The sequence below is a fragment of the Heteronotia binoei genome, chromosome 8 (assembly GCF_032191835.1).
Source record: "Heteronotia binoei isolate CCM8104 ecotype False Entrance Well chromosome 8, APGP_CSIRO_Hbin_v1, whole genome shotgun sequence".
Lineage (NCBI taxonomy): Eukaryota > Metazoa > Chordata > Lepidosauria > Squamata > Gekkonidae > Heteronotia > Heteronotia binoei.
In genome coordinates this window covers 93864761-93892017 of record NC_083230.1, presented here as the reverse complement: position 1 = coordinate 93892017, position 27257 = coordinate 93864761, and the positions used below count along the sequence as shown (strand labels likewise).

At 43.0% G+C, this 27257-nt stretch overlaps 1 protein-coding gene across 1 annotated transcript in view; it reads right to left on the bottom strand.

Annotated features, from left to right (window-relative positions):
* Window positions 1–6342: 6342 nt before the first annotated feature.
* Window positions 6343–27257, bottom strand: part of LOC132576473 (protein mono-ADP-ribosyltransferase PARP12-like) — a 45865-nt gene continuing 24950 nt past the window's right edge. The window contains exons 8-12 of the mRNA XM_060245643.1: window positions 25706–25802; window positions 20997–21084; window positions 18502–18632; window positions 15719–15870; window positions 6343–7742 (exon numbers count right to left, since the gene is read on the bottom strand). Of these exons, the coding sequence (XP_060101626.1) occupies window positions 7483–7742; window positions 15719–15870; window positions 18502–18632; window positions 20997–21084; window positions 25706–25802 (728 nt within the window). The 3' untranslated portion in view covers window positions 6343–7482. The remainder of the gene's footprint in view (window positions 7743–15718; window positions 15871–18501; window positions 18633–20996; window positions 21085–25705; window positions 25803–27257) is intronic.

Below are 27257 nucleotides of genomic sequence, written 5' to 3'. Positions count from 1 at the left end.
GCAGTTTAGTGTAGTGGAGAAGTGTGCGGACTCTTCTCTGGGAGAACCAGGTTTGGTTCCCCACTCCTCCACTTGCGCCTGCTGGAATGGCCTTGGGTCAGCCATAGCTCTGGCAAAGGTTGTCCTTCAAAGGGCAGCTGCTGTGAGTCCTCTCAGCCCCACCCACCTCAAAGGGTGTTTGTTGTGGGGGAGAAAGATAAAGGAGATTGTAAGCCGCTCGGAGACTCTGGAGGGCGGGATATAAATCCAATATCATCTTCTCATCGATACGGAAGCATCCAAAAACACCCAGGCTTTTGACAGTCAAAACCTATCTTAGAGATACACCATCAAAAGCCAGGAGTTGGCACCCCAGTCCTGAGTCCCCCTCACAGACCATTGTAGATGGATTCAGTCTCAGCTGGCTGTTTCAGCCATCCCTCCATGGCCTCCAGCACCTCAGCCAAATTCATTGGAGCAGTGTCTAACCATCCATTAACAGATATAACGGTGCCATCTGCATACTAATGACAACCCAGCCCAAAATTCCACACTAGCTGGGCAAGGGGATGTATGCATATGTTGAATAACCTAGATTTAAAAGGGTTTCTACAGGCTGCACTATGTAATTTAAGAGATGTGAACTAATTTGCATTACTATTTTGTACAGAAAGGCCAAGCTGCAGGATTTATATACTGGAAGACACAGGAACTCAACTGGAAGCTTTAATAACTTGTTTATACCAAGCAATCACAGGCACGTAAAAATGAAATCCACAACTGGTTTCACCTATGATTTTAAATGGTAATTTCAGGGTAGGGTTGGGGAGGAAGAGACCTAGCACAGTGATTCTCAAGCAGCAGCCAAATCACAGGTTGGTTTGAAGGGAATAGAGGCCTTGATTTCTATGAAATATAACGAAGTATGGACTTCACTTGCAACAGGACTTGCATTTTTTAATATTGATTGCAAAATATATGGAAACTGCAATTTTCATATATCATAAAGCATATTAATGTAAAATTACCACAATCACCATACAGTCACAGCAGGGAAAAACAATTATATATCCATCATCAACCCAAATGTTTCCAATTAAAGAATGAAAGCAGTCACAGATATATTCTGTAGCCTCAGCTGTGGCCAACGCCTAAAGAAACAGTGACTTAATAGTCAACATAAACATTAGCTGACTAAGCAAGATAAAGTTAATCACAGTAGAAGGAAATTTAAAAAATTCAGCACACTGTGGTGCCATGGCTAGCAGAAACCTCTGAATGTAACAGACCCATCCTGTATTTAAAACACAAACATATGCTACTTTAAGGCACTGTTGAACCAAAGTCTCCCTCCCCCCTCGCGTTGAGAATCCTGGCTAGATACACCTGGTTGCCAGTGATCTATGAATGCAAGCAAGTGAATTAACCTGTGAGTGACCACTATCACCACCACCCATACACACACAAACACACAAGCTGGGATTCCAAGGCTGGATTAAACCCTGGTTTAGAATCCTAGTTAATTCAACACACCTGCATTCATAAATCACAGGCATTATAGTTAGCTGCAACCTGGAATCTCTATGAAAAGGAAAAGAAGAACCAGTGAATTGCGCACATAGCATAAAAATAAGCTATGTGTTTTAAAGTGGTCTGAATGCAGGTTCACATTTGTATTTTAAATGGTTTCATGTGAACCCTACAGGAATGCAGGTGAATCAGCCTTATACTTTCAGACAAACAGTCCATCTTGCCTAAGTGTTGGCTCTGACTGACAGCCACTGTCTGCCCTCGATCCGTTTCAAGTCTGGTTTCAGGCCTGGTTTGAGGATATTATGTTAGCTGCTCAGGTAGAGGATCTGTGTGGAGAACAGAGGCACTGCCTCACTGGTGTTTTCACCAGACCTTACAGTAAACCTTTGATGTGACGGATCACTATCTTGTCGAATTCCTTGGAGGGCAAGGTGGGTGTGAGGGAAATGTTCTAATGGTTTGGGTTGCTTTTGAACACAAGAGAAATACAATCAAAGAGGGCGAGTCAATTCCTTGAGAAGCTGATGTGTGAAGGTGCTGCAGAGTTCAGGTGTTCACCTGTACTTTCCAAGTGAATTAACTCAACAGTAGCTTCAGGATTAGAGGTCATCAATATGTCGGTACCCTGCAGCCTTCTCAGCCCTGGACCATTGCATAGACGTGATGATACTAAACGAGAACAAGCTGAAGCGGAATCCAGAAGAGGCACAGATGGTGTGGGTCCAAAAATCTAATTGTCTGGAGGAAGCTGTGTTCTTGACTCTGGGTATGGTAAAATTCTTTTTTTTTTGGGGGGGGGGGGGAAGAGACGGGGAAATGTAGAAACTGCAGTGGGTTCAAAAGCAGAGGGTTACCTTTGAAGAACTCTATGAAACTCGCAACATGTCAAAGTATTAAGGAAAACTGTTTTAAGATGATGTATAGATGGTATACAACTCCGAAAAAATTAGCAAAGATGAACAACAAGATGCCAGACAGGTGTTGGAAATGTAAAAAGCATGAAAGTTCTTTCTACCATATGTGGTGGACTTGCGAAAGAGCTAAAATGTTTTGGCAAATGATTCAGCAAGAGATTTCTAAGATTTTGGGATACGAGTTTAACAAAGTTGCAGAGACTTTTCTGCTGGGATTACAAATGGAAAAATTTCCAAAAGAAGATAGAACTTTAATATGGTACTTGCTCTCAGCTGCTAGGACATTGTATACGCAGCTGTGGAAGCAGGAAAAAATACCAGAGAAATGGGACTGGATTATAAAAGTTATGTCATGGAGTGAAATGGACAAATTAACAAGAAAGTTAACAGACTATGATTTGGAGCTCTTTAAGTTGGAGTGGAAGAAGTTCAGAAGATACATAGAAAAAAAGTGGAAAATAAAAGAACATTGGACAATTTTTGAGAATGATTAAGTTTTTTTAAAAAAAAACCAAAAGTATAATTTTTGGTTTTTTTAATAGTTAAAGGTACCTTTAATATTTGGGTTTTTTTAAGTAAAAAACACTGGCGGGGGTCAAGTAACGGGGGGAGGGAAAAGTAAGATATGGGGTAGAAGAATTTTTCTCTTTTTTTAGGTCTTTATAAGATGTAGATATAGTTTTGCTACCATATGTTACTAATAAAAATTGTTTATTCACAAAAGCAGAGGGTTATCTTTCATCTGAGAGATCACTTTTTGTCATATTACACTTGTATTAGATCACCAGCACTGACTACAACATTTCTGTGCTGAATTCTGAGTTCAACCTTTAAAGCCTCTACAGCTTGGGACCCTCATACCTGAAGGACCAACCCTCCTTGCGTGAAGCTGTACACCAGTTTCATTCATGGCACCAGTCTCTCCTTGCTTTCTAGCCCCGCCATGCAGAGGGGATAATGGGGAGAAGATACTGAGGGGCCAGAATGAATGGCAGTGAAGTCAGTTGAATTTAATACAGGAAATTAGTCATGGCTCTGAATTCCCCCCACCCCCACCCTTGGCCAACTAAATTTTGTGCATATGTACAATTTTCTGTGTGTGTGTGTACACACACAACTAGCTAAGGCAAACCAAAGAGGTTAAATGAATTGGAGAAACCATATCACTTACCCTTAGCAAAGGAAAAAAATAAACTACAAAATCCAAGAACCTTGCCGTACTGCAGAAATTCTATAAACCTGCTCACAAGACGCTCTCCCCACTCCCAATTTCACTGAAAATAATCTACAATAAACTGCTCCTGAGGTAAAACTCAACACATAAAACTCACACAAGTCCAACGCTCTAAAAAGAATTGTCATCTTCCAAGAACATTTTATTACCTTCAACCCCTTCCTTCAGATAGAATCATATGTATATTAGCTTGTTGGTTGCTTTCCAGGTCTGGCAGCATATAGGGCATACATTAATACAACAAGAGCTCCATACAAAGCAAATATTGATGTTTTAAGATTTGTTGTTTGGCTACAGTTTGCTGAATATCCTACACATGTATGGTGCTTAAGTAATTGTTAGCAAGTAAGACTATCTGTTTCTATGACTGAGTGATTATTACAACAAAGCATCTTCAGGGAATTCATATTTCATCTCACTGAAAGCTGTCCTTTTAAAATAGATGGGGAAAGAGACGTTCTTTAAGTAACTGAAATTATGCTTCTAGAGAATGAACATTATTACCAAATGTGAAATGGTTTTTTCCTGTTTTACATTTTCAAAATAAAGATATTTTGAGACAGTTGTTTCCATTTCTAAGCCTTTAGTATTTTGGGTCTGTCTGCACCTGGAAGTCATGGCAACTTTTGGTGACTGACATCTACTAGGGGCCTGGAGAATATTCACGGAGGTGGCTGAATAAAGTCTACCCCCACCTCACAGTATTCCATCCAAATACTTGCCAGAGTCAACCCTGCTCAGCTTCTGAGACCTGACAAGATTAGGCTTGCCCAGGGTATCCAGGTCAGGGCCATTTCTAAACAATCTGAAGCTTATTTGTCTTAGCACAGAGACCAATGATCATGGTCCACTTTGTATCCCGATTTACAGTCTCTGCCAATCTTAGACTCAGAGAGTTGAAAGGGGGCATACAGGCCACATAGTTCAACCCCTTGCTTATTGTAGGATCAAGCCTAAACAGCTACTCAAAGATTGCCAGTGAGGGGGGGCTCACCATTTCCCTAGGCAGCAATAACACTGCTCAACTGCTCTTAGTGTAATTCCCCCCCCCCCAATATCTAGCGAGTACCTTTCTGGCCACAATTTAAACCCACTGTTTTGAGTCCTATCCTCTGCTGCCAACAGGAACAGCTCCCCTGCCCTCTAAGTTACAACCTTTCAAATACTTAAAAGAGAGCAGTCGTGTCCCCCCCCCACCCCCAACAACCTCTTCTCCAAACTGAACATTCCCAAGCCCTTCAGTCTCTCCTCATTGGGCTTTGTCTCCAATCCCTTGATCATCTTCATCACCCTCCTCTGTATCTGCTCCATTCTGTCCACATCCTTTTTTGAACAGTACTTCAGGTGCAGCCTGACCAGTGTGGCATACGGCCAGACTATGACAGTTTGTAATTTGGACATTGTACCTCTGTTGATACATCCCAAAGCTGCATTTACCCTTTTTGCTGCTGTATCACACTAATGCTCATAGTTAGCTTATGATCCACCCATACCTCAAGACTGCCACAATACTACCCAGAAGTGTGTCCCCCATCCAGGATGGGTGCTGCACATTTTTGTTACCCAGATGTAGAACTAGGCACTCATCCTCAGTGAACTGCATCTTACTCTTATCCACCCACTTTTCTAGTATATTCAGATCTTGCTAAATTCCGTATCTTCCAGAGTGTTCACTACTTCTCCCCATTTGGTATCATCTGCAAACTGACTGAACAGTCCCTCCACCTCCTCATTCAAATCATTTATAAAAATACTGAAAAGTACTAGGCCCACAACCAAGCCCTGTGGCACCCCGCAGACACCTCCCTCCAATCAGATGAAATACCACTGACAACTATTGGTTAGGCACAGTTCTCCAACCAGTTCCCTATCCACCTAACTATCCTATCCACAATCCTCCAGTTCCCTATCCACAATCCTCCAGTTTATCCATCAGAACAAACTCAGGCACCTTGTCAAAAGCTTTACTGAAATCCAGGCAAACAACATCAACAGCATTCCTACAATCCAGTAAGATTGTCACTCGATCAAAGAAAGAAATTAGGTTGGTCTGGGAGGACCTGTTGGGGATAAATCTGTGCTGACTTCCCCGGATTACCATGTTGTTCTTCAGTCCTTTCAGACTGACTCCTTTAAAATCTGCTCCAGTATCTTCCCTGGGACACAGGTTAGACTGACTGGCCTGTAACTCCTAGGCCAATCTTCATTCATACACCCTTCAAATGCAAGACAATACTGGAAGAACAAAAGTATTACGCTTTGAGACTACAGCTGTTCACCCTTGTTACAACATGCACTAAATGACTTTTCCTATCTGCAGATACCCTCAAAGTTCAAAGGAATCCCAGCTGAGTTTGAAAATTGGCCCATTATTGTACTAGGGGCATTAGTAAGTTTTATTTCAGACTATGGACTGAAAAGATCAGAAACTAAAGTGATTCCAACCATGATTTGATATTTGGAGGATCAATGTTTATTTTCCACATCCTAAGAACCTCTGAATTGCAGTAAACCTGTAGGAAAATGAAATTAGTTATAAAAACAGCGGAGAACTTTTCAGAGTGCCTTTGTTATGCAATGTCTTTCTGCAAGGAGGATTCCAAGGACTGCATTCTTGGCTGAAGAACACAACTATTGGATATGGCATGGTTTTTGAGAGAGAGAGAATGAATCACTTGAAACTTCAAATTCATAACTCTTTAATTTGTATTTGAGGGGAACCAGCTACATTGCGAGAAAAGAGTAAGTCAAGTGATATTCACTTGAACCTCAAAATCTCATAAGTTTTTAGAGCTAAAATGGGCTTCCAGTTAAGGAGATCTCTGGTAACCATAAGGAACCCACATCATAGGCCAACCTACACATATCCATTGCATTAAAAGAATAATTTTAACATAACAAATAGACAAGTCAGGCTTTTCAATGGTCCTTCACAATATTCAGAGAGGTATACAGATTTCTGCTCAATCTAGGACCACAATCACAATGGTTGTGTAGCAATATCCAGCGCACCCTGCAGTATTACAATTACCTTTCTCTGAAGCCAGAGTATGTATTTTTTTTAAAAAAATGAGTGCTTCATTAAAAATGACAATTGTTGCTTTTTCATTAAAATCTGGATTTTAAAATGGAGAGCACTTACCACAAAGGCTACAGGAAAATTAATGCAAAACAAATTTCAAGGAAGAAAAGTCCTAGTTATATTTCTTTAAGAGGTAGACAAAAGAATCTGAGTAGTCTGAGTAAAATAAAAGGCAGTTCTAGTTCTAGAAGTATCATGGGAGGCAGATGTTTGGGACAAGGCAAAGAACAAGCAGTTGTACTGTAGATCTCTAATGGTTAACACAGATCCATTTATAATTACGTCTCTGATGTTCTGCCATTAAAAGTGCAAGGGGTGCTCACATTAAGCTTTAAGGAACATATACAAGGAGGGGAGGTTGGGTTGCATTTGTGGCCTTACATACCTGAGGTTTTACAGACCAACTCCTCTACAGCATGAGTTCACAGGAAGTGACCTCCAAATTGAGGAAGTGAATGATTATACGTGATTGCAAAAATATCCCAATCAGTGGCAATGATGCATAAGATAACCCAGAAGTTGTGCTAGAAATTACTGAAAGGAATGCCCAATTGATGCAGCTACGTTACATGTCAGCTTCATCAAAACATGAGGGTATTAAGTGAAAATTCATGCAGTATGCACTGGACTTACAGGGGAAAAAACCATGCCATGGGAGTATGCACTAGTTGGATTATGCAAGAGACTTCATTTAGACTTCTGCAAAATAGAAAAAACCAACAGTCTACAATAAGTTCAACCTAAATGAAATATTCTATCAGGTATTCAGGATAAATTTGATGCTTTTCAAAAATGACAAAGATGGACGGGCTATGGATGCTATTCACACAGCTGTCATAGAAAGTAGTGTTCTGGTTCTCTTTGGCAGGAGGACGGAGATAGTTAGATAAACCATTGGTAAACTCCCCCACCAACACACGTGCCAGAAACATTGTCTTGTAGAGTAAATCATATTTGCAGTAATTATCAGAATATGAAGCATCCCTTGCAAAGTAGCTTCCTGTAAGGGGAATAGGGAATGGAAAGAGAAGAAAAAACAGTAAGGCCATTTCCTGTAGCATCTATTTGTACAGCAGTATAAGCTCCCGCTGCTCAGCTGTTTGTCAGGCTTCTACTGCAGTCTCTTTAAAGTTTAAAGGGACTGCAGAGGACAGCCCGAGGATCAACTGTGCCGGGGATAGCGGACTGTTCCCCCTCGCTCAAGACTGGCTTCTTGTGCAGCCTGTGGCACAGCAGAGCCTGGGGCTGACTTCTCCTGCAGCCTGGTTTAAACAGGCATATTCCTCCACTGGTATTTTCTTCGCATGACTATTGTCCCCTCTTCCAAAAAAAAAATTTAAAAAATTGATTTTTCATTAATCCTTGATTCAAATACTGTACTGGCATTGGGATCTGGGATTTTTCAGGGGAAAAAATCAAGTTGAGTAGTCCCAAACTGAAAAATACCAGTTAAAAAAATTTGCATACTCCTATCTGAGCCTGGACTGAGCTGAGAGATCCAGCTCATGGTGCACATTATGAAAAGAGAAACACAGAGTTGCCAGCAAGTCTCACAGAGCCTCCTCTCTCAGCTCACGCTGTTCCTCCTCTTCCCTCCTCCTGATCTCAAAACACAAAAACAGGTTGCTTACCTGTAACTGATGATCTTCGAGTGGTCATCTGTGCAGTCACACACATGGGGTCTTGCCGCAGGCAACGAATCCATACCTCGGAGTCTCCAATAGCTTGCCTAGAGCGCTTTTTTGGCGCGCTTTCCACTCGCTCTGGGGAGCAGGCATCGACTGCGCATGCCTGGAGCGAGCGGGAGGCGCCATTCCCACTCAGCTTCTTCCAGCCGCTACTGACAGTCTACAGAGGTAAAATCCAAAGCAGAAAAAGCCAGCAGAGGGGAAGGCTGAGTGGGCATGTGTGACTGCACAGATGACCACTCAAAGATCATCAGTTACAGGTAAGCAACCTGTTTATCTTCTTCGTGGTCTCTGTGCAGTCCCACACATGGGTGACTAGCAAGCTGAGAGTCAAAAAAAGGTGGGTGCTGGCAAAAGAAACATTATCATACTTACAACATGCATGCACTCACCTTGGGTGACTTTAGTGGAAGATGGACCTGAGGACCGCTTGGCCGAAAGAGGCGTACCATCTGGCATGAACGTCCAAGGCATAGTGTGAGACGAACGTGGACAGCGAGGACCATGATGCAGCAGCACAGATGTCCTCTAAGGAGACGCCTTCCAGAAAGGCCGAGGAGGTAGCGACAGCTCTGGTCGAGTGAGCCCTAAGGCCCTCAGGCAAGGGTTGCTTGTCAACCTCATAACACAACCGAATTGCACTGGATACCCATTTAGAAAGTCTCTGGGTAGAAATCTTGTGTCCTTTTTGAGGATTGCCATAGGCCACAAACAAGTTAGGGTCCTTACGGAACGGTTGTGTATGAGGTAAAAGGACAAAGCTCTTTTGACGTCGAGGGCGTGAAGAGCTCTTTGCCCAGAGTCCTTAGGATCAGGAAAAAACGTAGGCAATGAAGTGGAGGTTGAAAGATGAAACTGTGACACAACCTTGGGTAAGAAGGAAGGGTCCGGTCTTAGGACCACCTTGTTCCTATGAAAGACAGTATAAGGAGGGTCAGAACGGAATGCACACAAGTCACTGGCCCGCTTGCCGGAGGTAAGAGCAACCAACAAGGCAGTCTTCCAAGAGAGAAGATTAAGGTCTATGGTGGCCAAGGGTTCAAACGGGGGTTTCATGAGTTGAGAAAGCACTAACGACGAACTCCAAACTGGTATAAACAGTTTGACAGGAGGTTGAAGGTGCAACATGCCCCTTAGGAATGATTTGGACAGTCTATGGGAAAAAACAGTCTGGCCATCAATTGGTTCGTGGAGGGCAGAAATAGCCAAAAGGTGAACCTTTAGAGAGGAATAGCTGAGACCCGACTCTTGCAAAGACAACAGGCATTCCAGGATCGAAGGCAGGGGTACAGACTCTGTGTGGAGATGATGGGCGGATGCGAAGGAGCAGAAGCGCTTCCATTTGCACTGGTAAGAGCGCCTGGTAGAAGGTTTCCTAGCATTCAGGATAACTTCCGCTACTCCTGATGATAAGGATGTGGTCGAATTCTCCAGGCTGTAAGGCCTAGAATCTGGGGGTTGTGGTGCCACACCTGGCCCTGAGTCCGGGTGAGAAGATCGTTTGCCAGTGGGAGGTGGCGATAAGTGTGGTGGGACATTTGGAGAAGGCTCGTGAACCACAGTTGCCGTGGCCACCATGGTGCTATTAGTATGCAGTCTGTGCCCTCCCGAGCAATCTTGGTTAATGATCGGGTGATCAGGGGGGTCGGTGGAAACAGGTAATTCAGAGGACCCCTCCAATTGTGAAGGAAAGCATCGTTGCCTCTCCTGGTGTAAAAGAGAGGACATTGCGAGTTGTCTTTGGAAGCAAAGACATCTATCTTGCGAGTCCCGAAGCACGCAAAAATGTGGCGCAAGTAGAGTAGATTGAGAGACCATTCGTGGTCGTCTATACGAATCCTGCTGAGACTGTTGGCCAGGACATTCTCTATCCCTGGAAGGTGGATGGCAGTCATGTAGATGTTCTTGATGCACCACTCCCAGAGAAGTATGGCTAAACGGCACAGGCGAAGAGATCTGGTACCGCCCTGTTTGTTCACATAGAACACTGTGGCCATATTGTCTGTTGTGATCTGGACATGTTGATTGACTACCGACGGGAGGAACGATTGAAGAGCCCTGTGCACGGCTATGAGTTCTAGGCAGTTTATATGCATAGCCCTCTCGGGCGCAGTCCACAGCCCTCTGACCGTCTTGTCTTCTAAGTGGGCTCCCCATCCCCACTTGAAGGTGTCTGTGGTCACGATGGTAGATGGAGGAAGAAGAACGAAAGGTTTCTTGCAAAGCAAATTGTCTGGCACTGTCCACCAAGCGAGGGAGAGCAGAACACTCTGAGGTACAGTGAGAACAGTACTTTGTGGTTGTAGGTGCGGATGGAAGGCATGAACAAACCAAAGTTGGAGATGTCGCATGCGTAGTCTCGCAAATTGAAGAACCAAGGGTTTTGCGGCCATGAGGCCCAAAAGACGTTGTATGATTATTGCTGGTTGCATTGGGGTACGCCGAATCAACTGGGCCAATGATATAATGGTGTGGGCACGGTCCTCTGGGAGGAAAACAAGATGAGATGTGCAAAGGCACACACCTATGAACTGCAAGTCCTGAGTTGGAATGAGGTGCGATTTGGTGACATTCACACAAAGGCACAGGGAAGCAAGAAGAGTGAGAGTCGTTTCGAGATTCTTCGCCAGTTGATGTGCTGTAGGAGCAATGAGCAACCAGTCTATGTACGGAAACACTGGAATGTTGCGGAGGCACAGGGCAGCTGAGACTACTGCCATGCACTTCGTAAACACTCTGGGTGCCGTGGAGAGACCGAACGGGAGAGAATGAAATTGGAAGTGGTGATGTCCCATGGCGAAGCGAAGATATTTGCGGTGCTGAGGCCTGAAGGTCACATGGAAATAAGCATCCTGGAGATCCAGGGATGCCATCCAGGAGTCCTGGGGAATTAGAGGAAGGCTGGATTGGATGGAGATCATTCTGAATTTCCTGTAGGTTATTCGCTTGTTTAGCCTCCTGAGATCCAGAATAGGTCGCTTGTCCCCATCCCTCTTGGGGACTAGGAAGTATCTTGATAAGAAGCCTGTCCTTCGATGTTGAGGAGGAGCGGGTTCTATGGCATTCTTTTGGAGCAAGTCCAGGATCTCCTGTCGGAGATGAGGAGAGGGTGGAGTAATAGTGAAGTAGTGGTGGTGAGGTGGCAAAACGAACTCGATTGCATACCCTAGGCGGACTATGGTTAGCACCCAGGGGAAAGACGTGTCTGGTAGGCAGGCTGCATCTGTTGCACTAGTTGCATAGGGGAGTCAAAGAGACTGCTTGACAGGCTGGGAAGACTTCTTGGTCTGCTGAGACCGAGGCCTCTGCTGGAAAGGTGGCTTTTGCTGTGTGGGCTTCCTCTTCCAGTACTCGGTTTGCTTGGGAGAACGCGGACGTCTCTGGAAGGATGATCTCCAGGGCTTAGGCCGATTAAATTGTTGGGAGGGTGGTTGGGAAACTCCAAGGCGCTTGGCCCTCTTGCGGCCATCGTCAACCGAGGTTAGGACTTCGTCTGTGGAAGCGTGAAAGAGGCCCAGGCCATCGAAGGGTAGGTCCTCGATTTTTTGTTTAATGTCAGGCTGTAAGTTGGTGGATCTCAGCCAGGCGTGGCAGTGCAAAGCCACCGAGGAGGCAAATACCCTTGACGAGCAGGAGATAGCATGACAAATAGTGTTAATTTGCTGCTTTGATACTCTAGACAGTTCAGAGACTAGACCGGAGGCCGTCTTTTGGGAAGTCTCGGGAAGAGAAGGTATAAGAGGGGTGAATTGGTTGGCCAAATTAAAAATGTATGCAGCAAAATAGGCCAAATAATTATTCAGCTTTGAGTTGGTAGAGGCAAGGTTGAAGATCTTCCATGCTAAGGTGTCTAATTTACGGCCCTCACTATCAGGAGAGTAGGGTGTCTAGAAGGCTTAGCCTTGGTTGCTGAGTGCACTATGATGGAGTTAGGAGCCGGATGAGAGGCTAGAAACTTGGAGTCAGGGGCGTGTACCCTGCAGAGGGAGTCAAAGCGCTTGGAAGTGGGTGGGATTGAAGCAGGCTTGTCCCAGGCCTCACGCAGGCCCTCAAGGTGCACTTGCAACATAGGGAGAAGGGAACCCACCGGGAAATCTGCTTGGACTAGGTCGTGTACAATATCCAACACCTTGGGTGAATCAGAGGGAAGTGCGACCTTTAAGGCTTCAGCCATGGTGGTAATCAGGTTTAGGTAAGCCTTCGAACCATCGGAGGGAGAAAGACGGACTTGCTGAGTGGAATCCGAAGCAGGAGAGGCAGGGGGGTCTTCGGAGTCAGAGGAGGCTGAGGTGTCCCCGTCGGAGTGGGATTCCTCAGTGGGAGGGGAAGTCGGAGGCTTGGCCGGTCCGGGAGTGGACGCTTGTGCGTCAGAGGATTTGACTCATTGGGTAGTAGAAGGTCTAGGCAGAGTTGTCACCGTAGGTGGAGCAATGGAGATGGTGGCGGTGGCAGTACGAGGCATCTCTGACTCCCGGTACCGAAGGTGTTCGTGGACTCGGAAGGATTCTCGGTGTCAAGAGGAGAAGTACTCCAGATCTCGAGTTCGAGAGGAGTCATGGAACCGAGGCGAATCTACTTGTCAGATGTGAGGTGTTAATACATCACGACCAATGGAAGCGGATTAGGATTCGTGGTATCGGGAGCGGCGGACACCCTCATTCGAGGGGGAGCGCGAGTAGCGATGGTAGGGTCGGTGCCTGGGAGATGGTGACCTGGAGAAAGACGAGTGGTCATATCGGCCTCTGACGTAGTAGTCATGGTGTTCGTAATAGGTAGGAGAGCGTGAGCGGGAATCGCGACGTGTGCGTGGAGAACGGGATCGGACACAATGAGTAGAGACCTGTGTTGCTGATTCTCTGAACAGCAGAGAAACATTGATGTCCCGGAAAGATCCAGCTCGAAGAGAGGGTCGAAGATAGATTTGGGTCGGATCCGAAGCACAGGGATCGGGTTCGAGGAAGTCCGAAGGCATCACACTGTGAACTGAGGGCAAACGAGATAGTATCAGGATCACCTCAACAGTAGCAGAGGAGTGAGGCATGAGTTGAGGCATCTCAGTGATGACATCAGAGGGCGCCCACAGCTCTGGTGGAAGCAGCAGTTGGGCCGGGGCCGATTGAGGCAAAACGGAATCTATCGAGGTCGAAGCCCTTGCAAGGTCGCAAGATTTTTTCAAGGCCGAATCCGACGGATCGTGAGATTTTTTCGGCGCCGAATTCGACGGATTGGTATGTCGAGACTTCTTCGAAGCCTTGTGGCCAGTATCGGCGTGCTTCGATGGTCTCTTGCCGGACTTACGCTTCTTCTGCAACTGAAGAGCAGCCGACGAAGCCGAATCTCCCACTCGCTGTGGGGGAGGCGGCGAATCGGAGGTGGGCATAGCCCACAGGGACCTTTCGAGGAGGAAACTCTGAAGCCTCGCCGCTCGATTTTTTCGTGCCTGCTTGCCGAAAGTGGCGCAATGCGGGCAAGTATCTATGCAATGAGCTTCCCCAAGGCAGAACAGACAGTGGCTGTGACCGTCTGACATGGGAATTTTTGCTCCACACCGCCTACACTTTTTAAAAGTGATTTTCCCTTCCATACACTCCGGATGGGGGAGGGGAGGGAGGGAAAGAATCAGGGAAAGAAAAGTGCAGAAACCAGTCTTTTTAAAAAAAAATTTATAAGGACGAAAAAGGGTAGACAAAATAGAGAGAAAAAGGAAAATACGATACCAGGATACGGAACGGAGAGGAAACGAGCTGAGGAGAAGGAACGCAGCAAGGTAGGTGTTGTCCGGGCGGCGGAAGGGAAGAAACTGAGTGCGAATGGCGCCTCCCGCTCGCTCCAGGCATGCGCAGTCAATTCCTGCTCCCCAGAGCGAGTGGAAAGCGCGCCAAAAAAGCGCTCTAGGCAAGCTATTGGAGACTCTGTGGTATGGATTCGTTGCCTGCGGCAAGACCCCATGTGTGGGACTGCACAGAGATCACGAAGAATATCTGTGAGATAGCTGCAATGCATACTTGAGTCCTGACCCACATTTTGACAACCTCTGCTCTAAGCGATTCCACAGCTTTCCAAAGCTTTTTGTTCCATCATAATCAGCAAAGTTTTATAACCACTACCCTATGTCAATCTTGTTGACTTACCATTTAACATTTTTGTTAGCCATCTAAAAGAAAACACAATATGTAAATACGCCCAAATATGATATTCCAGAGTCTGAGTGCCACCACCTAATGGCCTGTTCCAACAGCTAGCCATGTGAAGGTACAGGATACTTGAAGCAGGATTTCAAACAAAAAAGCTTCAGCCCTGGTTCATATGGAAAGCCGATGATCCTTAACATGCCCTAGTCCTAGACTGGACTGAGAAGTACAAACCAGGATTCTGCCCTGTGCTTAGCAATTTAACAAATAGCCATAGAAGAAGCACTAATGAAATATGACTGAATCTGTAGGACTCCATTAACAACCCAGTCACTATGTTTTGAACCACTTGGAAGTTTCCAGATAATCTCCTCCCACTATATAATACAAGTCCAGTATCACCTTAATACATTGCAGTAATCTAACTTGGATTTACTAATTTAATAAAGCATGGGTAACTCACAAGATTTACTCTCTCTTTTTAGCATCCTTTTAAGGATCTGAACAATTGAGATATCCCCCCCCCCTCCCAATAGTGCAATCCTAAAAACATTTTCCTGTAAGTAAATCCCTTTGAACAGACTTTGGTAGAATTCTGAATAGACCAGTTTAGGATTACACTGTTAATCTTCTTTTAAACTCAACACACAAATCTTCATAAAAGATATGCTCTGCAACCTATCAAATCTTGAACAGCAGACTTGAAAACAATGTACTCTAAATGAGTATGCTTGAACTCAACAGAGAATGGTACTTCCAAACTTTAAATCTACTTAATACTGCTAAAATGGCATTACATTTTCTGCTATAATGTGCTGCTAAATTCATGTTCAGTTTGAAATTCACCTCTAATCTGTCAGTTCTACTAGTACATTTCCCCCATGTGATGATCATCATCCAATTCTTCCACTTTCCATTTTTCATCTACTCTTCAAAAGTGTTTGATATCTCTTCTCACTTTTGTACCATCTGCCTGATTTTATTAAGCACCCCCTATGAGGCATTTTAGAAATCACTTATGCCTCTATCTTGAAATTCTGATAATCTGTTTACATCAAACAAAATGAGACAAAGACAAAGTAAGTATATCACATCTTAGACATCTCCAGTTAAATCACTGTAGTCAAGGAAAGGTACAAGGTGCAGAATGAGGTTACCTTTGCCATAAGCAGTACCATGAACTCCACAGATCCTCCAGTCAAAGTTCTGCTGGCAGATAGCATCAACGTGTTTTTTGGTTGTCCCATGGAACAGCAGTTTTTCATCTACATCCTTTCCTCCATTTGCCTTCTTCATTTGTTCTTTCTGCCTATAAATGAGATATGGTGTGAAGAATAAAAAAGACAGAGAAACAGCATGCTTCCTTTAGGTTGGACTAGATGACCCTGGAGGTCCCTTCCAATTCTATGGTTCTATAGATTCAACTTAGATACAGCACTCATAAAGCCACTTAGAACAAAATTATCTTATTCCATCCCCAGTGCCTTTGTTACCTGCCCCCCCATCCCAATCCCAAAACTGAGGCCTCCTCCTATCTGAAGCAAATACAATTTCCTATGGAGATATGGGACAAAGAAGCCTAAATTCAATCATGTTATTAGTTTTGCAAAACTATGAACTCTGTGAAGAGGCAACTTTGAGAAACAAGGATGAGTTTCTCATCTTTATAGTATGGCTTTGTGTGCACAGGAAGTGACAGGCAGTTTACAGAGGTACTTAAATCCTAATTTGAATCCTTGTGTGGTGGATTCGTCCTCTTCCCTCCCTCGCATGCAGGATTTTCCCTCCTTTTTCTTCTTCCTTTCTGGCTGAGCAACCGCTTTATCTGTTTTCTTCTTATTTGAAGGTTTACAGCTGTCCCACTCTGACACACTGTTACATTTTGATGCTGGCTCAGCACAGAGATTTGAGGGAAGAGACAGGATCACCTCATTGACTTCTAAAAAGGTACATGAGAGGCTTTCGAAAGTTCAAAAATAAAATATTTTATTCAACATAGAGAGGAAAAGGTCAGATGGAATTGGGGTAGAATGTCTGAGGTGAATCAATAACAACTCTGAGGTAACTTAGTAATTTCACAAACTGCAGTTCATGTTTCCATCAAGTAAGACTTCTAAGCTTTTCACAAGGTCTTAGAATCTTTGAGAAGAGAGGCTGTATTTTTGGAGTCTGTTAGACACTCCAGTTTAAGTTCCTGAGTAATTGAATCCTCAAGTTTCAGAAGGCAGGGATTCACTACCAAGTACTCCAAATCCCTCTCCCTAAACAAACCAGGGATCACACATCACTATTTACAGCTATCTCCCTTTTTCAACTACGCAGGAAATTACTTCTCTAAACTAAAAGTTCTGTCCCTATTTCTGGACCGAATTTTTTTTTTTTTTTTTGGGGGGGGGGGTGTCTTCAGCAGTTCTTCCACTCTTCCTTGCCAGACTTCCTAGTCCTTAGTCAGTGCTAAATTGAATTCTCTTCAGTAGTCAGTTCCCAACTCTTTCTTTTCAATTGATATTATCCAATGTAATCTGTTGGAGCAGCCTGTCACTCAAAGGCTCTCTGGCTCTGTGCAGCATTAAACCATCACAATATATCACGTTTATACAGCGCTTATAAGCTTTTAAAGCACACCTTGTCTGCTGCTATTTCCAAATTACACCTAATAAGTTTATGTGAGTATAATATGCTATAGAAAAAAACATTCAATGGTTTTGCAAGTTCACCCCCATGTTTCCACCATTTTGATTAACACTTGGGAAGTGGAAGTATCTTCATTTTAAGCACTCAGTAATCAAGATCGCATTATGAAGGAAAATCCCTTTCAATGATCATGCCCCACATACACACAATCCAGGCTTTATACAAAGTCATCATTAACAGGATTTTGTGGCCAGCAGCAATAACTACAGCCTTGCATAATTCCAGGTCATGAAAGCTTTTTAATGATCTGAAGATAAAATTCTTCCTTCTCCAATTTAAAAGGGACATATTTTGATTATACAGTCAGCAGGAAAGCTACTCTATTCTTACATTATCTGGAGAACAGGATAGTAACAGCCTACCAAATCCAGCATTAAATGACAAATTCACTGATTTTAGCAATAATTAGACATCGGTTTCCCGAATGACGGTCACTCAGAGCAAAGAACAAAATTGGTTTCAAAAAGAGAACAGCGTAACTTTATATGCACCATAATTTGCTATTTTAAGTTCTGCTTCTCTGAATGTTCCACCTATTTTAGTATTCCATACTTACCACAGCTTAAAACATCTTTACTGTGTAATTCAAAGTAAGCTGTGCATAGGCAGGTAAATACTTTTTAAAAAATGTTCATTCAAAAAGGCATCCTGTTAAGCAGAGCTTCCACCTGAAATGTTGAAGAGTTTTTAAAAGTTATGCATAACCTTACTCGCTGACATTTTGTACTTGGCTCTACTTCCTGCAACAGCCATTTTGTGATTGCTTCACCTGCCACAGCATCCATTTTGTGGCTGCACTCACCACCCTATCTTAGAATTCTAAAGGTGCCCACAGGGTCAAAAAAGGCTGGAGACCCTGGATTAACTGCATACAAAAACATGCCTGCATACACACCAGATTTGAAGTAGAAAAGCAGCAGCAGATGTTCCAGTATGTATGTTGGCTGTCAACTGTCTAGTACCAAGTTCTTTTGAATAATTCTATGCAGAATGAATCCCAGCATACCCATAATACAACAAAAATCAAACTAAAAGGAGAAAATGTTGTGCTTACACTTTTATCTCACAACTAGTTAAGCATCCAAATTCAAGTAAGAAATCCAGCAGGACTCCATACTATTGCTTTTAGCCATGGTTTAATTTTGAATTTAAACTAGCTATCAAAAAACTAGCCAAAACCCTCCTTTAAGCAACAGTGAAATCCAGGTTTAAGAGAATCCAGACTGCCTAAGACCAGAGCACATACCATTGATACACTTCCCAGAGAGCCAGATTCTGAATTCTCTTGATCTTTATAATTTTTGCCTTTGACATTGTGCGCTCAAAGTTAACCTGGACTTTTCTATATTCATTCGATGATGAGGTAAGTGTGATCAGCTACAAGGGGAAAAGAAGAGATATGGCAATCTGTTAACAAAAGACCATTTCAAGTGAGATTAGAAACTCTGTTTGGGAGCTCTAACCAAAAAGGGCCACAGATTCAGAAGATTGAGTTGGCCACACTTAACCCAAATCTGTGCCAAAACTTATCCAAGGACCCTCAAAATGTTTTCTAAAGATGGCAAAACATGATGAATACCCTGGAATCAACCTCATACTCATATATTAACCCCCCACCCCCAAACATACTTTCTTTTTAAAAATAAAGCCGAAATTGCACTACAGATGCTATGCTGGTTTTATGAGACTTCTAACATTTTAAATCTAATTACCACTTAACTGCAGAAAGATAAATGATGTCAAGTTTCAATGAATGGCTTCTATTAAACAAATTATTTTTTTAGCAGCAGCACTATATTAAGTGTGGTACAGACTACAGGTATCACACTGCTCTCAGAAGTGTTTTGAGCTACTGCTCTCAGGAACAAGGCATCTTTAAAGTCCTCAAATACACAGAGGTCAACGTTGGTTACAAACCCAGATTTATACAGAGATTTCATATAAATAGTAGCCTATTCACAAATCCTAGAATATTTTTGGCTAGAAACAACTACACTTTGTCCGGAAGACTAAAACCCAAGCTCTAACCTACAGTTTCTGATTTTCAATAAAGGTATGAATTGGCATGCTCATCCATGTAATTTAATTAGAATGACACAGGATAAAGAGAAAACAGTGGTAGCACAGAAGTAGCAGAATGTTTGGCTAAGGGACAGGACCTATTTTCTCAACTTTATACCTGGGTGGTAAATGGACATTTGATACCATCTCCTATAATTTCCCCACAAATCTCTTGTTATGCCACTACCCAACTTCGCAGCCCCCTAAAAGCATGCTTTCAAATGCCACAATCTGGAATCAGTGCCCAAAGGTCTATATAAGGGTAGCACTGATCTATCCCAAAACAAAGCATTAGCTACCTTTCACTTTATTTATTGCATTTTTGACCACCCTTTCCAAAACCCAGGCTGAGGGCAGTTCACAACAAGCTATAGGTCACAATTACCACAGAATAAAATCCAAGTTAAATAAAATAGTAAAAATGTTACAAATTCCCTAAAAGAGAGCGATGACATTGACCATGGAAATGCCACTCTCTTGCAGTAGGGTGAAAACAGAAAGCTTCTAAAGCATCAATTACACATCAGTAGCAAATAAGCTTTTGGATGACAGATGCTGATGTAAGTAAACAAGGCTGGTCATATTCCCCCCCTCCTAAAAAAAAAAAGTTGAAAAGAACTACCATTTATGTTGCATACACGTAAGTTCACTTCTGCTGTTGGTAAATGGGTCTGTACTGCTTCTAGAACTTGGGAGACCATACTCCTGGCTTTTAGTAGCAGTGGGAACCATCTTTTTTGAGGAGATAAACTAGCTGTGGTTAACACTGCTGAATATCAGTATGCTTCGTTTTTTGGTAACTGTAAGCTGACTGGTGGTTTTCACCACATAAAAAGGGTTGTAACGATTTGGGCATCTAAAATTGCATTTTACCCAAGCCACATCAGTAACACTTCTGAACAGAGTAGAAATGAAGAATGTTAAACAAGCAAGTGTTTAACAAGATGCATCTCCTGACATTATCTCTCAATACAGGGAGGGGGGATGAGTTTAGAATTCAGGATTCTGACTGACCTACTCTTTACAAATAAGGCAATCTCAATAATTTTAAGTACAAGAAGACAATATCAATATTTATTTATTATTTCTTGAATTTAGATCCCACCTGTCTTTCATTGAGAAACTCAAGGTGCTACACAACAGGCTCCTTCAAAGGGTCCCAATACAGCTATATTTGCTTGGCTTCAAACAAGACTGCATCACACATCTTTCGATCATAAATAAGGAAGCAGTCTGCTTTTCAGTTTGTCAGTAGCCAAACAACAATTGTAAAACATCTCCACAATACCAGTGCAAAAATCAGGCAGACACACAAACCTGCCTGCCAGAAGAGAACAAGTGATACTTAAGACTGTGATACTTAGAGACAGTGTGGCCATATGCAGGGAGCTGTTCCTGTTGGCAGCAGAGGATAGGACTCTCAGGAATGGGTTTAAATTATGGGCAGAAAGATACCAGCTGGATATTAAGAAAAAGGGGGTTGTTTGTTTTTTTACAGTAAGAGTAGCTGGTTGCCTAGGGAGGTGGTGAGCTCCCCCTCACAGGCAGTCTTTAAGCAGCAGATGGACCAACACTTGTCAGGGATGCTTTAGGCTGATCCTGCACTGAGTAACAAGCTGGACTAGATTGCCTGAGGCCCCGTCAAACTCTTACGATTCTAGGTAACTAAGAGCACCTTACCTTATATCCCAGCTCCGGTAAGGCTGACCGGTCCCAATGACTTGGAATGTTTGTAGCTCCTTCTCCTGCCTTCGATAGCTCAGCCCCACTTTATACAAGAACAGATTGAATAATTAACATTGCCACTAACCTACAGTTCTATGGAGGGGGGTGGGGGTGGGAATAGCAGCTGAGTATCAAGCAAATGTCTCAGATAACAAAATGTTATTCAAGCTTCAAATCTAACCTAACTGCAGGATCAGTAAAGTATATCTGCAGGACTCATCAGCTAATTTGCAAGGGAAATCCACTTTCCTTTGGCTTTGCAAGCCCCAACACGACTCAGCGGCACAGTGCTTCTTGGATTCCAGAACCATGCCCTTCATTGTCTGCACCTTCCCTAGAAATTGCCAGAACTCTCTGGGACTAACAAGAGGCCTAGAAATTGTTTATCAAATTGTGTAGTGGGGTGTGCCAGTGATCTTTGAGAAGTGGAAGGACTACAGTTCACAGTGTGAGTCATACTTTCTTCCAGACCCTCTTCAACATCTTGAGAGCATTAAATGTATGGCTATCATGAACTGGTCCCCAAGGAAACTGGCCTCTTTCTCTCTCTCTCTCCCTTTGGATAAATAACTCAGATTTTTAAAATTTGATGCTAGCTTATAGATGTTAGACTTTAAGGTGCCTTTGGACTTCTGTTTTACTTTCCTACAGTAGTCTAAAATGTCTACTCCTCTGGAATTACCTAGAAGTGAGCCTGGCCTTCATGAACCCTTCTCCTATACATACACTTTCTTTCCTTATCCCCAGCAACCCATATCTTCAATACAGACACAGCTCAGGCTTCCATCATTTAAGATTTCTATGGGCGCCTAGAGGGAAGTATTTCTTGCTTATGGTGCCACCTCTATGGTCTAATCATCCTAAGTTGGCCCTGCAATGTTTCTTCAGCTTGGTGTAGTGGTTAAGTGCATGGACTCTTATCTGGGAGAAACGGGTTTGTGTCCCCACTCCTCTACATACACCTGCTGATGTGACTTTGGGTCAGCTACAAGTTCTCTCAAGGATGTTTTGCTCTAGAGCAGTTCTGCGAGAGCTCTCTCACCCCACCTACCTTATAGGGCACTGTTGTGAGGAGGGGAAGGGAAAGGAGATTTCTAAGCTGCTCTAAGACTTCTTTGGCTAGCAAAGAGCAGGGTATAAATCCAATCTCCTCTTCCACATTCAGATTTGGAGTAACTTAGCTATTCTGCCAAGTTACGGAAACTTGCTAAGCTACTCACTTATGATTACTATTTACTTTTACAACTAAATTCATCCTCTGTTTTTATAAGATGCTGCCATGGCTTTACAGATTTTTATATTTGTACTTTCTGTATTTTCTGGGATCTATTCTCTTTGCACCAGTTCTATGAAGATCTACAACACCTTCTAGAATTAACACCAAAAAAAGATGTTCTCCTCATCATAGGGAATTGGAATGCCAAAGTAGGAAGTCAAAAGGTAACCAGAACAACTGGCAAGTTTGGCCTTGGAGAACAAAATGAAGCCAGGCAAAGGCTAGTAGAGTTTTGTCAAGAGAACAAACTGGTCATAGCGAACACCATCTTCCAACAACCTAAAAGGCGACTCTACATATGGACATCACCTGATGGGCAACACAGAAATCAGACTGATTATATACTCTGTAGTCAAAGATGGAGAAGCGCCTTACAGTCAGCAAAAACAAGACCTGGAGCTGACTGCGGCTCAGATCATGAGCTACTCATTGCAAAATACAGGCTTAAACTGAAGAAAACTGTGGAAGCCATCAGGACATTCAGGTTTGACTTGATCACAACCCTTATGAATATACAGTGGAGGTGAAAAATAGGTTTAAGGAACTAGAGTTGATAGAGTGCCGGAAGAACTATGGATGGAGGTTCGTGACACTGTATAGAAGGCAGCAATCAGCACCATCCCAAAGAAAAAGAAATGCAAGAAAGCAAAGTGGCTGTCTGATGAGGCTTTACAAATAGCTGAAGAAAGAAGGAAAGAGAAAGGCAAAGGTGAAAAGGAAAAATTCACCCAACTGAATGCAGATTTTCAGAGAACAGCAAGGAGAGATAAGGAGGCCTTCCTGAAAGAACAATGCAAATCAATAAAGGAAAATAATAGAATGGGAAGGACAAGAGATCTCTTCAAGAAAATTGGAGAAATCAAGGGAATGTTTTGTGCAAAGATGGCCGTGATAAAGGACAAAAACTGTAGGGACTTAACAGAAGCAGAAGAGATCAGGAAGAGGTGGTAAGAATACACAGAAGAATTATACAAGAAGGATCTCAATGTCCTTGACAACCATGACAGTGAAATCGCTGAAGTCAAGTGGGCCTTAGAAAGCATTACTAACAACAAAGTGAGCGGAGATGACGGTATCCCAGTTGAGCTATTCAAAGTCCTAAAAGATGCTGCTGCTAAAGTGATGCACACATTATGTCAACGAATTTGGAAAATGCAACAGTGGCCAAAGGATTGGAAAAGGTCAGTTTATATTCCAATCCCAAAGAAGGGTAATGCCAAGGAATGTTCAAACTATCGCACCATTGCACTCATTTCACATGCCAGCAAGGTCATGTTAAAGATCCTACAAGATAGGCTTCAGCAGTACGTAGATCGGGAACTACCAGAAGTTCAAGCTGGGTTTCGGAGAGGTAGAGGAACTAGAGATCAAATTGCCAACATTCGCTGGATTATGGAGAAAGCACGGGAGTATCAAAAAAACATCTATTTCTGTTTCATTGACTATGCTAAAGCCTTTGATTGCATGGATCACAACAAACTGTGGCAAGTCCTTAAAAAAAAATAAAAAGTATTGTTATTAAAGAGATGGGAGTACCAGACCACCTCACCTCTCCTGAGAAACCTGTATAAGGGTCAAGAAGCAACGGTCAGAACGGGATATGGAACAACTGATTGGTTTAGAATAGGAAAAGGAGTTTGACAAGGATGTATATTGTCACCCTGCTTATTTAATTTATATGCAAAGTACATCATGCGGAATGCTGGCCTGGATGAAGCAGAAACAGGAATTAAGATTGCTGGGGAAAACATCAACAACCTTAAGATATGCAGATGATACCACTCTAATGGCAGAAAGTGAGGAGGACCTAAAGAACCTCTTGTTGAGGGCGAAAGAGGAGAGCACAAAAGGAGGCTTGAAACTCAACTTCAAAAAAACTAAGATCATGGCATCCAGACCCATCACATCATGGCAAACAGAAGGGGAAAACATGGAAGTAGTGACAGACTTCACATTTCTGGGATCCAAGATCACTGCAGATGGTGACTGTAGCCATGAAATTAAAAGACCGTTTGCTCCTTGGGAAGACAGCTATGGCGAACCTGGGCAGTATAATAAAAAGCAGAGACATCATCCTGCCAACAAAAATCTGTATAGTCAAAGCAATAGTAGTAATGTATGGCTGTGAGAGCTGGACCATAAGGAAGGCCGAGCACAGAAGAATAGATGCTTTTGAGCTGTGGTGCTGGAGAAGAATCCTGAGAGTCCCTTGGACTTCAAGAAGATCCAGTCAGTCAGTCCTAAGGGAAATCAACCCAGACTGTTCCCTGGAAGGTCAGATGCTGAAGTTGAAGCTCAAATACTTTGGCCACCAAATGAGAAGGGAGCACTCCCTGGAGAAGATCCTGACGCTGGGAAAGACATAAGGCAAAAGAAGGGGACAGCAAAAGATGAGATGGCTGGACAGCGTTACTGATATAACAAACACGAATTTGAGCAGACTTCGGAGGGTGGTGGAAGACAGGAGTACTGGCGTGACTTTGTCCACGGGGTCGCAAAGAGTCGGACTCGACTGTGCAACTGAGCAACAACAATTATCTTTGCAATGAAATAAAGAAGTATTGCAGCTAAATAAATACTTGCATAAAAGTCCATCCCCGACTTCTCCAGTTCCTAAAATTTAGGCGGCAGAGCAAGTCAATATTACACTAGCGCCACAATCCTAAGAAAACTTTCCCAGGAGTCAGCCCCACTGAGTAAAGTAGGAATTACTTCTGTATTTCCCTTTTTAGGAGTGGTCCCTAGATGGACTCTGTTAAAGGCAATTCCTTGTATCTTAAGAAAATAGGGCAGGGGGAGAGGGAAATCTGATGGCTAAATTTTTGCAAAAATCTAAGAGGGACATCTAGACCTCTGAACCAGATGCACTGAAGTGTTGCAATGGCATTTAGCAGGTACAGGAGAACCAAGCACTTTAGAACTATATGCAGAACAATTATAAGGTTTTTTGAAAGAAACTTACACATTACAGAGGAACTTCGTTATGCTTAGAACATAAATCCCCAACAAGCTTATTGTTACAGAGGTCAAGATTTTACAATTACAGCATTTCTAGAGACTTTGTGGCTACCTTAGTCAAGACCAGTGTTCCCTCTAAGCTGAGTTAGTGTGAGCTAGTTCACAGGTTTTTAGCCCTCCACCTTGAAGCTTACTGGCAACTATTTAACTTCCCCTCACCCCCGGCCAAAATATATCTTTTTCCTAGGCTTTTATCTTACCAGCTTAATAATGACCTGTTTGTTTTATGGCTAGTTTTTATTTATGCTGCTTGTGTCTAATGGCCTGTTTTTAAAAGTGTGTTTTTTCTCTGTAAGCCACCACAAACAGTACTCCAAAGAGGCAGCATAAAAATAATTCTAAATAAATAAACACATCTTCCATCACCAACCTGGTTTTCTTCTTCTCTATTTCTTTTAGAGACACAAACTTAGGTCGTCTACGAACTTCTCGTTCTGTCAGGTAACGAATGTTTTTCTGTTTCATGGCTTTAAAAAACAACAACAGAAAAATAGAACAGTCTTTGCATATATTGCAAATTGTTTTAACTGATAATCTCTTCGGCAAACCAAGCCATTCCAAGTGCCAGGTTTATAGTAACTAGAATAATAGAATTGGAAGGGACCTCCAGGGTAATCTAGTCCAACTTGCTGCACAATGCAGGAAACTCACAAATATCTCCCCCCCCCTGCCAATACATTCCAGTGACCTCTGCTTAATGCCCAGAAGATGGCAAAAACCTTCAGAATCCCTGGCCAAAGAGGACTGGAGAAAACTGCTTCCAGATCCCAAAGTGACAATCAGCATTTACCTGGGCATGTAAGAAGGGGCCAAGAGAAACTAAGCACTGATGCAACCCTTCCTGCCCTCCCTCTCATGATCTACCTAAGTTCACAGATTCAGCATTGCTTTCAGATGGCGATCTAGCCTCTGTTTAAAAACCTCCGAAGAAGGAGAGCCCACCACCTCCTGAGGAAGCCTGTTCTTAGTAACCACTCTGTCAGGAAATTCTTCCGAATGTTTGGCCAAAAACTCTTCAGATTTAATTTCAATCAACTGGTTCTGGGTCTGACCTTCTGGGACAAAAGAAAACAACTTCACACCATCCTCTATGTGACAGCCCTTTAAGCACTTGAAGATGGTAATCATATCACCTCTCAGTTGTCTCCTCTCCAGGCTAAATATACCCAGTTCCTTCAGTCTTTCCTTGTGGGATTTCATATCCAGACCCCTCACCATCTTTGTTGCCCTCCTCTGGACATGTTCCAGCTTATCTATATATTTCTCAAATTATGATGTCCACAACTGAACACAATACTCTAGGTGAGGTCTAACCAGAGCAGAGTAAAGCAATACCATCACTGCACATGATCTGGATGCTATACTTCTGTTGATACTGTCCAAAATTGTATTTGCCTTTTTTGCTACTGTATCACATTGCTGACTTATTCAATGTATGGTACAGCAAGACCCATAGATCCTTTTCGCACATACTACAGCCAAGACAAGTCTTCTCCATCCTATAATTATACATTGGATTTTTCCTACCAAAACGCAGAATGTTACATTTATCTCTGTTAAAATTACATTGTTTTAGCCTAGTTTTCCAGCCTCTTAAGATCATCTTGTATGATGAGTCAGTCTGTCTTCTGCTGTATTTGTTACCCCTCCCAATTTAGTATCAACTGCAAATTTAATAAGCACTCCATTTGTAAAGATGCTGACCAAAACAGGGCCTAGGACAGATCCTTAATGCACACTGCTTGTCACTTCTCTCCAAGAGGATGAGGAACCATTAACAAGCACTTTTTGGTGTAAACTGTCAACCAGTTACAGATCCACCTAATTTGGAGGATCCAAACCACATTTAACCATTTGTCAACAAGAATAGTATTGTGAAACCTTATCAAAACCCTTACTGAAATCAAGATGTACTATGTCTA